Source organism: Gracilinanus agilis, chromosome 4 (genome assembly GCF_016433145.1).
Source record: "Gracilinanus agilis isolate LMUSP501 chromosome 4, AgileGrace, whole genome shotgun sequence".
Lineage (NCBI taxonomy): Eukaryota > Metazoa > Chordata > Mammalia > Didelphimorphia > Didelphidae > Gracilinanus > Gracilinanus agilis.
Window position 1 is genome coordinate 459,625,736 of NC_058133.1, and position 13,966 is coordinate 459,639,701.

Here is a 13,966-nt window from a genome sequence, read left to right on the forward strand (position 1 = left end):
ATTTACATCTAGGACCTCCTCAATCTTTGGCTAAAGCAAAGGCTTAATCAACTAATACCTACTAAGCACTATCTAATATTCAAAGAATTTTATAGGTAAGACACATTTTATTCCCTCATAGAACTTAGGCTCTAGCTTACAAAACATGACAGAGTAATATAAAATTATAATGAATAATATAAAGTGGCATATGTGCTAAATGAAGAATGCACCAGAGATATTGAAAAAAATTACTGTGAACTAAAAGAAGACCCTTGAGAGACTTCTTGCAGAAAGTGGAGGCTGAGCAGAGCCTTAAAGATAGGCAGGATCGGGATGAGATAGAAAACTTAAGTGAGAAGATTGGCATGCAAAGTCAAAGAGAATGGAATGTGGGGTTTATTGGGAGGGAAGAGTGTAGACCACAATGTAAGGAGTAAATGATTTGTGTTGATGAATACTAGAAATAAATTTGGAAAGATGGCTATTGCCAGACTAAGGAGTTTAGACTTCATTTTGTAGGTGATAAATCTGTAAGTTCCTTGAGGGCAGGAACTGTGTCTTATCTCAACACCCAGCACCTAGCTTATAATAAGTGCTTTTATAAATGTCTGCTAATTGAATTTTTAACTAGGAGTATAACATTAGGAAAGTCACATTTTAAGAGGATAAGTCTCTGTTGGCCATTGTATTCTTTGTGTCATAAAGCAAAATTAATGGTAATACTCTAACAAAGTTCAGCTCACCAGTAGTCCATGGTCCTGCTTTTGTAAGACTAAAAGGTGGCTTGGGGACCACACCCTCCTTGAAGCATACCACCAAATTTAAGGATGAGAGAAGAACCTGATTCCTTATTCTAAAGTGCCCTTTCATTTGTTATAAATTCTAGTAGAATTTTTTTTCTTTTGCACACAATATGAATTTTTAACACATATTTAAATGTGTGGTAATCTGGTATCTGAAAATAATTGCATCTAGGAAACTAGAAATCAGTTTCATTCATAAGTCAGTTCCTACTGTATTATTTTATATAACCTTTGAAAGGCAAGGATATCTGAGATCTTGAAATTGCTTTAGAAACTATATGTGAACCAGAGCAGTCAGGAGTGACTTTTGCCCATTAAGGGCTTAAGAAGCTTAGGGGTTTAGATTTGGAAGTAAAACTTCTTGTTTTCAGTACAGGTTCTTTGTTTGCTTCCTCACTTGGTTAGGTTTAAGAAATATTAACAAAATAATTAGACATCTAGGTGGTTCAGTGAATAGAGCACTGAGCTTAGAATCAGGAAGATCTGAATTAAAATCCAAACTCACTTATTAGCTGTGTGTCCCTGGGCAAGTCACTTAACTGATTGTCTTAATCCACTAGAGAAGGAAATAGGATCTCCAGGATATTTGCTAAGAAAACCACATAAAAATAGTATGGTCCATGGGATCATGAAGAATAGAACACAACTGAACGAAAACAATTTTCATTAGTTACCTGCTACATCTGGAACAATTATTTTGTAATAAAAGTTTTATAGCATTTCACTTCTGCCTAGTGGTAGTCTCATTTTTTTTAAATTAATTTTCTTCATATTGTACAACTGCTTTTCATTTGGTATTCCATGACCAGAAAGGTTAAGCCAGTCAAACTGTTCCTGAGACTTTAGATAGAACATGATATAATGCTGTCGGACTCAAGTTATTTGGTAAATTTTGCTAAATGACTTTTTTCCTTCCTCTTTGTTATTACAAAGGTTGGCTTACTGGATAAGGAAATATTTAAAAATGAAGATGATATAAAAACAAGATACCAAAAAATTTAGATTTTAAAAAATTATTTTAATAATCACAGAGATAGGTCTTCAGTCCCCTTGAAGTGATTTCAGATGCTAATCCCACCCATTGATTTCAGATGGAAAACATTCTCTAGAGATGAATGAGTACAACTCCAACCAAGTTAATAGAAACTATTAAACTTCTGGAATGGAAATTATATTTTTGTGCATTTATCTTTTGTTGTTAAAGTGGAATTGACAGAAAGCCATTTTCAGTTATCCATTTATTTTATATGTTTCCATCTTTTCTAGAATTCTGGTAATATCAAGGACCTAGTAAAATCACCCAGACCATTGGTTCCTAAAGGAATCAGAATGGAAATATTTTAGTCCTGTCCCATACAGAAAGTATTCTCCAATGTATTCACATTTGCAAGCAGCAACATTAACTTTTAACATTAACTTTTAGACCCTTAACATCTAATGTATTTTCTCTAATGTTGCCCTCTGATGGCTTTTCCCTTATGCTCTCTTTAACCTTGTGCTTTTTTAGGAGAGATGAATAGTAATTTAAAAAGCAGATGTTTCTATTCTATTTGCCTGGGTGAGAGTGCCCACCATTGGGCAAAGCTGCCTAGTTGATCCTTGACTTATCCATAGGCAGATAAATTAAGTTTTTCCATGCCTGATTTACCTATTGGCAAGGAACATTGTGTTGTTTGGCTTTAGTTAAACACGACTTCTCTGATATACCAGGGATTCTATGATTTAACTTAGGTAGCTGTTTCCTCCTGCACTTCAGAGTATAAAAGCTCTCATGGGTTGCCTATCTTAATGTAATTCTTATTTTTACTCTCCAATAAGTTTCCATAGCTCAGTTTTCCTAAAGGATGACCTGATTCATGGCTATGGTTCATTTTTTCAAGCAGTATTGGTTTGGTTCATTGAAGAGCAGCTTTTAACATCACCTTTGTGAGGGTGTCAGATCAGGCAGAAAAGTGCTGCCATTACAGTCTTATTAACCTCTTACCTAAGAAACTGCATAGCTGGCTATTTGATAAAAATGTCAGAAAGCCTAAGTTCCTTCTAGACTTTGATCCTGGTATTTGATAGCTTACTTTTTGCCCAAATTATTTCTCAAAGTACAGTTCCCACTAGAAATTTGCCTATGGTATATATCCTGTGAGCACCTGGAAAGCCTTTATCTTGAGATTATTCCAGTATATACCAGTATAAGTTTTACTTCTTATGGATTTCATTGATAATAGGCTCACAAACTTGAAAATTGAAAGAGTCTTTAGAGATCATTTAGTCCACTTAGCCAAGATCACATATCTAGACAATTACATTACAAATTTGGTTAATGATTTTATTGTAGGAGTCTAGGTTATCTTGGCCAAAAAGCAAATGGAAAAAAAAAAAAGAACTTGAACTAGACATAATGAGAATGAGATGACACTCCACAAAATGATGTCATGCATTTATTAAGTGCTTACTATATTGCTAGGCAGTGTGTTAAGCCCTAAGGGTACACAGGCAAAAAATAACCCAAAACAAAGCAAGTTCTCAACTTCAAAGAGTATATTCTAATCAAAGAGACAAAATAGAAATATCTAGATGCATACAGGATCTACTGATATGAAAGGGAAACTGTTAGCCAGGAGACCGCCTCTAAAAGATGTGCTTGAAACTGAGTCTTGAAAGAAACTAGGAAAATCAGGAGGCTGAGCTGAAGAAGGGAGAACATTTTCAGGCATAGAAATGGTCTGTGCAGACACAGAGATGGGAGATTTAGTGTCATGGCTAAGGATCTACAAGTAGGATCAAAGGGTATGTGGAAAGAGATCAGGATTGATAGTTGGTGATGAATATCTATGCTAGGATTGTGAGTGGAGAAAAGAAGACATACAAGAGATGTTGTGCAGTACGAAAAACCAGAATGGATGTATGGGGTGAGGGAAAGGAAGAAAGGATGATACCAAGATTGCAAGTGTGGCTGTTTGGGAGGATTATGGTTCCCTTAAGAGTAATAGGGCCACTTGGGGGTGTGGGGTGTGGTGTAGGGGTGAAAATAAGTTCTATTTTGGGCATGATGAGTTTGAAATGCTAATGGGAAATTCAGTTCCATATGTCCAAGAGGCAATTGAAAATGCAGGAGTGTAGCTCAGAAGAGAGATGAGAATTTAACCCATGGGAGTTAGGGAAAGGAAGGGAATAAGCATTTATATATAGTACCTGTTATGTGTCAGCCTCTGTGCTAAGTGCTTTTTACAAATATTATCTCATTATCCCCCTTTCCCTATTGAGAAAACAGAGTTTAGTGATTTGCTTAAGGTCTCAAAAGCATTCCATAAGTGTCTGAAACTGGATTTGAATTCAGGTCTTCTTGACTCCAGGCCCAGAACCTTATGCTTCTGTAAGTTATCTCTAGGACAAAAGACAGCTAGAATAGAACCTTTGTGTATGCTTATGACCTGTGGACATGATGAGATGAAAAACCAGAAAAAGTACCTTTAAACAGATAAGAGATCAAGGTGGAAATGGTGCCATAGAAACTTAGAGAGGTGAGAGTGTCTAGGAAGAAAAGGTGATCACTAGTGTTAAGAGGCTGCAGAGAGACTGAGAAGGATCAAGAATCTCCATTGATTCAAGATTGAGAAAAAGTCATAGATAAGGCATTTAAGAGATGATTGGATACTTTGGAAAGGCCATTCTCAGTTGGATATTAGGGCTGGGAACCAAATTGCTAAGGGCATAGAAAAGAATGAGAGCTTTAGCTTGAGAGAAAAAGGAAGAAAGGGAGGGTGATGTAGGAGAAACCTGCTGGAGAATTTAGGAGGGGATGGTATCAAGGGTACACTAAAGAGGTTTGTCTTGGCAAGGAGAAAGTGCTACTTCTTCATGAGATTCTAAAGTATAATAGTTACTAAGGAAAAGAGGGGAAATTTTGATGTACAAAAAGGGGGTCTCGTTGAATGATCTCAAAGTTTTTGGTGAAGTATAAAGTGCTTAACCGAAGGAGAAGGAAGTTCGACGAGGGGCTTGAGAAGGTAATAAAAAGGTTTAAGATAACTGCTAGAATGGGATAAGAAATCAATTAGGGAGGTATAAAAAGATTGCTTTGCTGCAATGAGGGCTCAGTTGAGGTTAAATTTCAAATTTGTATTGAACTCATTACCATTTCATGAAGTTTATTGAGGTATAATCAGTACTAGATCAAGGGGATAAAGAATTTAGAAGTAGAGTAGTGTAGAATAGTTCTTTTTTTCTAAAGGGGTCAAGATAGGGATGAGAATAGTCATTACTGGAAAGATAGCTTGGAAGAGAACTGAGAAGTGATTTGAAAGGAGATCATGGTGAGTGTGGTTAGTGTGAAGAATGTGGTTTAAGGATTATAGGACAGCTGGAAAGAAGGAATGATAAAAGATTATGGTCAGATAAAGGAATTTTAGCATTCATGATCAAGTTATATATTGCATTTGATGCAAGGTTTTGGGATCCTAACTCTTCCATTCATTATGTTAACTTGCATAATGTTAACATTATGTTACCATTCATTATGTATTCCTCCCACTTTGATGTCACCAAGGAATCTGACCAACAAGCATCTGACATGGAGGGATACTATAGGAGATTTATGTCAAAGCATAGAAATTACACAGAAGAAAGATGGTTTGGTGGGGTTGTGTTCTATAGGTTGAGATATTCTTCTCACTCATGAAATCATAGATCTACCAGATATCTAGAAGAAAAACAAAATAATTTCATTTTACAATTTTCCAACCAATATCAGTACTCTTCAGGATGTCAGGAAGTTCCATTGTTCCATTGTCCTGAGTTTATTTCCTTATATTTGTTTGTGATGTGGAGATTTGAGAAAAGGATGACTATAGGTCTATGGAATATATGCACATAGGTCTGTGTGTGATTGGGAATGGGAGCTGTGAATGGACAGGAGGTTAAATGAATAGGTAGCTGGAATGCTTCCTAGGTATATGCCAGCATTTTCATAGGAGCGTGCATGTAGAGGAGATCTGCTAAGAGTAGGAGCTGTGTAAAATTGAGCTAGAAGACCTGAATTGGGGTCCTGGCTCTTCCAATTGCTAAAGTCTGTTCACTTCTTACACAGTGTCTGCATCTGGAAAATAGGAATAATATTACTTATACTGCTCACGTCACAGGATTCTGATGAGGAAAGTTCTTTAAACTGTAGACACTATATCAATATGAGTAATAATTTTAGAATATTTAGAACTATTTTCTGTGGGAATGTGCAAGTTTTCTTTCCCTTCAAACCCTCTGCAGTTCATGGGCCTGAATTACTTGATTTTTACTTAAGACCATGAAGTATGATTTTTTTTTTTATGAAGGAAAGAGGGGATGGATAAGGCATGAAAACAAACAGTGCTGTCCTAAAGCAGAGGTTCACATGTTCTGTGCTTCACCTCTTTCCATCACCATTGACAAAAGAGTATCAGGTTGAGTCCCATTTTGAAGGGAGTGTTCCTCCTGGCTGTGTATGGAATTGGACTCTAGCTGTGTGTATGTTGTATCCTGTTACTGTTGAGACATGGACTGAGAGAGGAGTGGGGGTGGGGAGAAGGCATGCTCTGATTAGTCAGCCCCCTTCTCCCAGAACTCAGGCCCCATCTGGGGAGACTGAGAACTTAAGAAACTTGAGACAGGGAGAGGGCAGAACTGGTACGTGGGCAGGAGCAGCCAAAACCTGCTGAGACACAGAAGACCAGTTTATGTGCTGGGAACGGAAGAGGTGGTTGCAGAATAATTGTGGATTTTCCTGACTGATCTAAATATTAAATTTTCTAAGGAGCTATACCAAAGAGGGTTTGCTGTTAGAGAAGAGAGAAACTTTGAGGAGACTCACTTTAACTCATCATAGACTGTACTGGGCTACTTTAAAGTAGATTTCTACAGCTTACAGTAAGACTTTTGGAATTCTTCTGAGATGAGAGTTGAGCCAGTCTCTGGTAAGTATGAGGAAAATTGATAGTTATATGAGTCTGCTTTCCATGCAGAGTGTTAGATCTCCTTGCCCTTTGAGAGCAAGTAAGAGAGAGGCCAGAGTGAATGGTAAAACTTGGTTTGGAGGAGACATAATCTCTGCCCTCTCAGATCTTTTAGCAGGATTCTAACAGGAAGTAGGTGAGTCTTTGGGCAGTGACAAAATTGAGGAGTCTTGAAAACTTCCTGGAGGTGAATACTTTCCCCCCCAAATGTGCCAGTTGCACAGGGTATTAATCACATTTATTTAGCAAGCACTTCCTTGCACCTTGAAACAGGTAGTGTGAGCATTAGCTCTATTTTACAGAAGACATTGAGGCTTTGAAGCATTACAAACCAATATATCTAAAGTCGAATTCAAACTCTAGTCTCTCCATCCCCATTCTTTTAGATCATCCCTCTACTCAGCCCCTACTTTAAGACTCTTATTCCTCATCTCGACAGTTTTAGCTTTTTGGATTTTCCATGATCCCTTTTTTTATCTTTAATTTCTATTCAAGGGCCCTTTGACCTGTGTCAGCCTTGTTACTTAATGTTGAGTTACACCCAGAATTGGTTCTGCTTTAGCAGGTCTTTGGCATTCTGTTTGTGGCCCTATTCTCAAAACCCATTCCCAAACTAAAAACAATTTCCTACTTATTATAACAGCCAATCTATTCCTAGGAGTTTCTTTTGAAACATTTAGGCTAATCTTAATCTGCTTGTTAATTATTGTGTGATCACAGCAAATAAAATTGAATTTGGGCTTGGAGTTTAGGGAAAAGGGCCAGACTGACCTATGCTTGGCTGACATGATGTTAATGTGAGTAGGATTTGTTGTTCTTCTTTAGTCATACATGAATGAGGCTTTTTAGGGATTGTTATGTAAGCTAGAGTTTAAAATAAAAAACAAGTCTATTCATGAATACCTTATTAACTTTAAAATCCTTTCTAAGGATCAGAACTCTCCCTTGCCTTATCACTCCTTTCTCCACCCCAGGTACTCTCTTGGAGTGTTATATTTAAGAGAAACAGAAGCAAAGTATTTAGTTAAAATCTCCTGCTTGACTAAACTTGACTATAGTTAGGCAACTGTCAGTTCTGGAACTACGTTGGTGACTAACACTATTTTGGTTCCTTGTTCTTTCACTTAAATTTTCTTCTTTAGCTGTTAAACTTAGGGAGCTCCACCCCCTTGAAAGCCTTTTGTTGAGATCAGGTTCCACTAGAAAGAGAACTTGTGACATCAAAAGGTTATTTTTGGGTTTATGGCAGTGATGGGCAACATTTTGAGCTTGATGTGTCAAAATTTGCCAAAAACCTGAGCATAACTCAGGTGGTGTGTCACTTCGAGAAAAAAAAAAACAATTTTGCAATATTTATAATTTAAATAACAAAAATATATAATTGTAATATATATAACTGTATTTAATAAACCAAAATAGGCAAATTATATAGGTATAATTGTCATATATAGTGCACAGAGTGTCTGCACTACACTACAGCAAATGTTTCATCCTCGGCATGCGGCCCCATACTTCTCTGTATGTGGCTGCATGGTATCATCAAAAATGGCTACGTGTGTCAGTGCTGACACACGTGTCATAGGTTTGCCATCAACAATTTATGGTGTCTTTCAGTGTATCATATGAAGGTGAGCAAGTCTTGTGAGAGGCATCTTTGCCTCTGGCTGTGATCAAGACCAGTAGAGTTCTTAGGCCTAGAGGAAGCTGGTGGGGCAGCAGCATTCCATAGCACTGGGTAGGGGAAGCCCTGATTCAGGCTGTGCTTTACACAGAGTTTGGGGTTAAAGAAAAGATAGGATTATTTGTGCTGAGGTACCAGTTTGTAAACAGAGGAACTCTCATTGTCGAGAAAACAACCATTCATTCTTTGTCATGATCTAGGAGGATTCCGTGTACTTCCTGGGTTAAAAGCAACTGTTTTTGAGAAATGGGAAGTTAGGGGCAGTACACTGGGTTTAGTAAGCTGATTGTGATGCTGTCTAATATTTTTAGTTGGGACAGATTTCACTAATCTTTAGAGTACTGATGAGCTCAGTTAATACGAGTATGGAGATTATAGCTGTTAATACATTCTTCACTTGCTAAAGAAACACATTGCTGACTTTCAAAAGCTCCTTTAAAAATTTTTTTTTAATCTAAAATCTAGTTGCTAAATGACACCTCCTTCCACTACCCCAAGGGTAGGTGGTGTCTGGGAATATGCCCAGAACCTTGTGAAAAGAGATGGGCAAGGGAGGGAGACATAACTGCAGTGAGAGGAGAGCGGCTTCCGGACATGCTGGCATGGAGAGGCTGAGGCTGGTAAAGGGAGGGTGCCACTGCAGGCTTTTGGGATATATTGATTGCTTTGATTGTGTGTTGTTTTTCCCACCCAAAATAACAGCTTATCAAGACAAAAGATACTCCTGAATAACTGAATATAATCTCTTTAGTAAAACTAGCTTTGCTGACTGTTAAGACAGGTGATGGTGAATGGGAAATCCTATCTGGAAGGGCTAATGCTGACCTGGGAACACTTTAGTAAAGACTTTCTAAAAGGCAGTTGTGCTATTGGCATTTAAGCAATTTTAAAATTAAAGCTTTAACACCAAACACAAAAAAGTATCATTTGACGTGGCTTGTCGGCCAACTTGCTAATCAAGCTCCAGGGCCAGTGTCTACGTGTCTATGTTGGAGTTCTCATTTCGTGACTATTCAGGGTAACTTTCCTTTCTTGGTTGAGTAGTAGGTTCTCCCTTAGCCCATATTTCTATACCAAGTTTGAGTTTACAGATTAAGAAAAATGTCTTGATAATGTTCATAGAAAGAGGGAAGAGTTTTGGGAAAAAAGTGGAGGGAGAGTGCACTATTCCCTTGTTTGTTTTTAGAAATTGTCTAAGCTGAGTGAGACTTCCCAAGGCACAATATAGCTCTGCACTCCTTCCTTTACTCCCCAGCTTTACCTAGCATAAATATATCTCTTCAATTAGATGTTATGCTAAGCAGTATTTTAAAGAAATGTGTCTAAACTTTGTTCTCCAGGACCCCTGACCCTTCATTTTTGATGATATGTTAATTTTGTTATGCAGAGGTTTGAAAGCCGATGATTGTTGCCACTGTGGCACAGTCCAGTTTCGTGGTCTACTGCTGCACATTCTGGCCCTTCCTGCCCTTCATATGGCTTCAAAGGTGTTCAGTCTTTGATTGGTATATATCAGCTACCTAAGTCATACTTTCAAACCTGGTTCTTAGGAACAGTCTGCCACAACCAGTAAATGAATGCATGTAAAAGCAAGTGGTATGTTTTTATAGGTTTAACCAAATAGTTATTTTTGGTTTGAAGGTGGCTACTTATCAGCAGTATATAAAGATTATATTTTCAATAGATTATATTTTCAGAGATTTGGGGGATGTCTGATTTAGTTGACTTAGCAGAAAAGGTGGCTTTTGCTGTTTTTTTTTTTTTTTGCAAGGAATAAGGTATTCTGTATATAGAAATACTTAATTCAGACTTCAAGTAAAGCACAGTGTAATTCATTGTAAACTGTTTAATAAACTGTTCCTATATTTCAGAAAGTCATATTCAAATAATATAAGCCATTTTTTTCTAGTCATTAAGGCCAATCTCTTAAAGGACTTTATAAGGCAATACATTTCTGGTTACTGAAAGATCCTTCACAACTTCAGCTTAATTTCTGAAATACTCTATAATTTAACTTTTTGTCAATTCAGGTGTTTGTTATTTTTTTTCCTATGTAGTTTTTCACATGGGTATTCTGATACTTCAAGACTTTGCTGGACTAAGAGTTTCTGAGACTTCACTATGGATTTTATAAAGTAATGAACATCTTTGGGTTCATAGAAAGCTCTTGACTTGTTAATATTTCCATGTTCCACAATCATAACTAAGCTACTATTTCCCAGAAAGATCATACAGGACAGCAAAGTGTTAGAGGAGACATCTGTAAAGAAAAAAGGGGGATTACTGATAGTTGCTATTTAGTAGGAAGGTTGGATAAAAGGGAAATTGATTTAATTGAATATTATTAAAGTTTGGAGGGAGCCAAGAAGGAGGTGAAATGTTGGTATTCAGATGAAAAGCCAGTTTGTAAAATTTATCACGGTACAGGGCTTCTGAAGCAGAAAAATTTCCAAGCTATCTAGTTAGAGAGAGGAAGCCGTGTCCCTAGTACTTGGGGGCTTGTTCTCCCCTGACTTCTGATGGTAAAATTGTCTGGCTTAGTGGGGACCATACATTTTCCTAGGAGCCAAAATTGTTTGTTGCCTTAATTATAAACTGGGGAACATTTCACAGCACTACCTCTTTACTGTAGTAGCAGGGATGGTGGCAGAGGAATTTATTGGCAGCAACTGGAACATTTCCTGTGTGGTTTTTAACTTTTTTTTTTCTTTATCCCATAGCAAATTCAATTTGCTGATGACATGCAGGAATTCACCAAGTTCCCCACCAAGACTGGCCGAAGGTCCTTATCTCGTTCTATCTCACAGTCCTCTACGGACAGCTATAGTTCAGGTGGGTGTGAAGTTCACTTTAATCTTGACTCCAGATTCCTGTTTCTAAAATGTTGTTTGTTTATTTTTTGATATAGGGTTTACTCTGCCTGTTTGAATATAAAAATACAAAGCAATAGCATTACTATTACTGTGCGTAATTATGCTGGTGATTAGAAATTGACGGAAGGGAACATACCCAATTAAGCTCTTTTGTTGGGAAACATCTTTCCTCCCCTGCCCATGTGGACTTTAGTTGAACTGGGGCAGGTTCCTATGTTGACCTAGCCATGTTACTGGGGGAAAGAATCGAGGGTATCTGACAGAACAGACTTTGAAACAGAAGAGCATGTTCGGTCTAGAAATTTTTTTTCATGAAATAGACTTTGAGTAGCTATGCTATCAGACCTTCCTCATTGCAGTCCAAGGCTGCTTGAGTTGGGAGAAAAGATAGTGATTTAAACATTTAAATTCCTTTAATTTGCAGTGCTAATTTTTAAATTGAAGCATGTGCCCCAGAAGATTCCATATGGATGTTTGTATAGTAATGAAAAATCTTGTACATTGTTTATTAGAATCCCTTATATAGGGAATCACTCAGTAAAATCTTCTTGAGTTTGGAGTTGGGAGAGAAAAAAATTTCACTTTCTAGATGAACTTATTTGCTTTAAAGCTAGATAATGAAAAGTGTATTACTTGCTTTTGCTCAAGAAATTTGGAGCTAGGAGGCAGCTGGGTGGCTCAGTGAATTGAGAGCCAGGTCTAGAGAAGGGAGGTCCTACCGTTCAAATCTGGCCTCAAGACACTTCCTAGCTGTGTGACCCTGGGAAAGTCACTTAACCCCCCCATTGCCTACCCTTACCACTCTTGAGCCTTCGAACCATTACACAGTATTGATTCTAAGACGGAAAGTAAGGGTTTAAATTAATTTTTTTTTTTAAGAAAAAAGAAAATTGGAACTAAATTCCAGTGTTCATCTTTAATAGCCTGGTAACATTTATCTGGGCTTTTAAACTAGCTTTTCTTTTGTTTTATTATCATTTTCAATTGTCTAATTTTATATTGTGCTTAAATATCAACTTCAAATATGTACCTCTGTGTACACATAAGTACATATATACATATAGCAGATATATGTGTATTTCTCTCTTTCACTGACTTCATTGAGTAAATTTAAGGTAAATTATCATCTGATAGTTTCATGAGTACTGCTTTTCCAACTATTCAGACCCTGATTCTGACTTCAAATTCAACTTTTATTTTCCTTGGAGGAGATAAATGAGCTACATAGAATTCAAGGAAGCACATTGGGGTATGGGGAAGGTGACCCTAGGATTTTAGCCAAAGACAAATTCTTTTAGTGCCATTCATTCACAAACCTTTATTAAGCGATCACTGGCACTTGAGATAAAAAATGAATGTACTGAGATGGGTTGGACTTTTGATGGCTCTTGAAGTTCCAAATAGTCCCTTTTCTGCTAGATCTTCTAGATCAGACAAACACAGGTAACTGTAATATATTATGTAATAGATACATAAAGGTTTAGAAAACATACATGTGAGGGGCAGGTCATCGTGACCAGGATATCTGAAACCCTTCCTGGAACAAATGGTATTTGAGTTGGCCTTCCAATGATGATAAGCAGGGCAAGTAAAGATTGTGAGGAAGGGTATTCTAGACAGTTAGCAGTGTATATGTCCAAGGAGCAAAGGGGAATGTAGTTTTGTTGGAGTATAAAGGGTATAGTAAGGAGTAAAAAGTAAGAGAAATATAGAGTAGTACTATGTTAAGGAAGGCCTGGAGAGCTGGGCTGAAGAGAGTGTGCCAGTTTTATTATTTCAAAACAAATCACAGATTCTTTTGCTTATCATCTTTTCCCCTATTCTTCCATCTCATGTACCATAGGACATTTAGTCTAACCCATACCTGATCAAGAATTGCCTTGGTACTATCACTGAAAGTAGTCATCTGGTTTCCAATCTTATTATACATTTCTTTCCTTCTTGTGTCCAGCCAAACTGACTTGCTCACTCTCATCTTCCTTCTCCCTAGATCTTCCTCTCACATGAGACATACTCCTTCCTTACTTCTACCTCTTAGAATCCCTTGTTTCCATCAAAATTCAAGTCAAACACCATTTTCTGCATGAAACTTTAACTGATGACTCTAGCACCTTAGTAGCCTCCCTTCCAAAATTACTTTGTATATTATTTCATATATATTTTATCTATATTTGTTTATAGAAATGGATCACCTAATTGAACGTCAGCTTTTTGAAGGTAGAGATAGTTTCATTTTGGTTTTTGTATCTCCCTTGTCCAGGACAATGCGTGGAACACATTAAGTGCTTTAAAAATGTGTGTTGATTGTTTGACTGTACCTAAATATCACTAGCATTACCTCATGAAGTAGTATCCCATTCTACTTTTGATCACGTCTAGTCAGGTTAGAAAGTTTTCCCTACATAGAGCCAGCATTTGCCTCTCCACAACTTCCATTTCTTATTTCCATTCTGTCCTTTGAGTCTTATTTAAAAAAAAAAAAAAAAAAAAAAAAGGCTTATTCCTCTTATTAACAATTCATCAAATACTTTAAGATAGCTGTCAGTTCCCTCTTGAGTCTTCCCCAGACTAAATAATCCCTTATTCCATTAAACAGTCTTTGACATGATTTTGAGGCATTTCCCTATCCAGATTGCTCTCCTTTAT

General features: G+C 37.1%; 1 protein-coding gene across 2 annotated transcripts in view; it reads left to right on the plus strand.

The window, feature by feature from the left end:
* AHCYL1 (adenosylhomocysteinase like 1) overlaps positions 1-13,966 on the plus strand; it is a 53,567-nt gene that overhangs the window by 21,673 nt on the left and 17,928 nt on the right. For both annotated transcript variants that reach the window (XM_044672285.1, XM_044672284.1), the window contains exon 2: positions 11,168-11,279. In XM_044672285.1, coding sequence (XP_044528220.1) covers positions 11,168-11,279 — 112 coding nt within the window. The remainder of the gene's footprint in view (positions 1-11,167; positions 11,280-13,966) is intronic.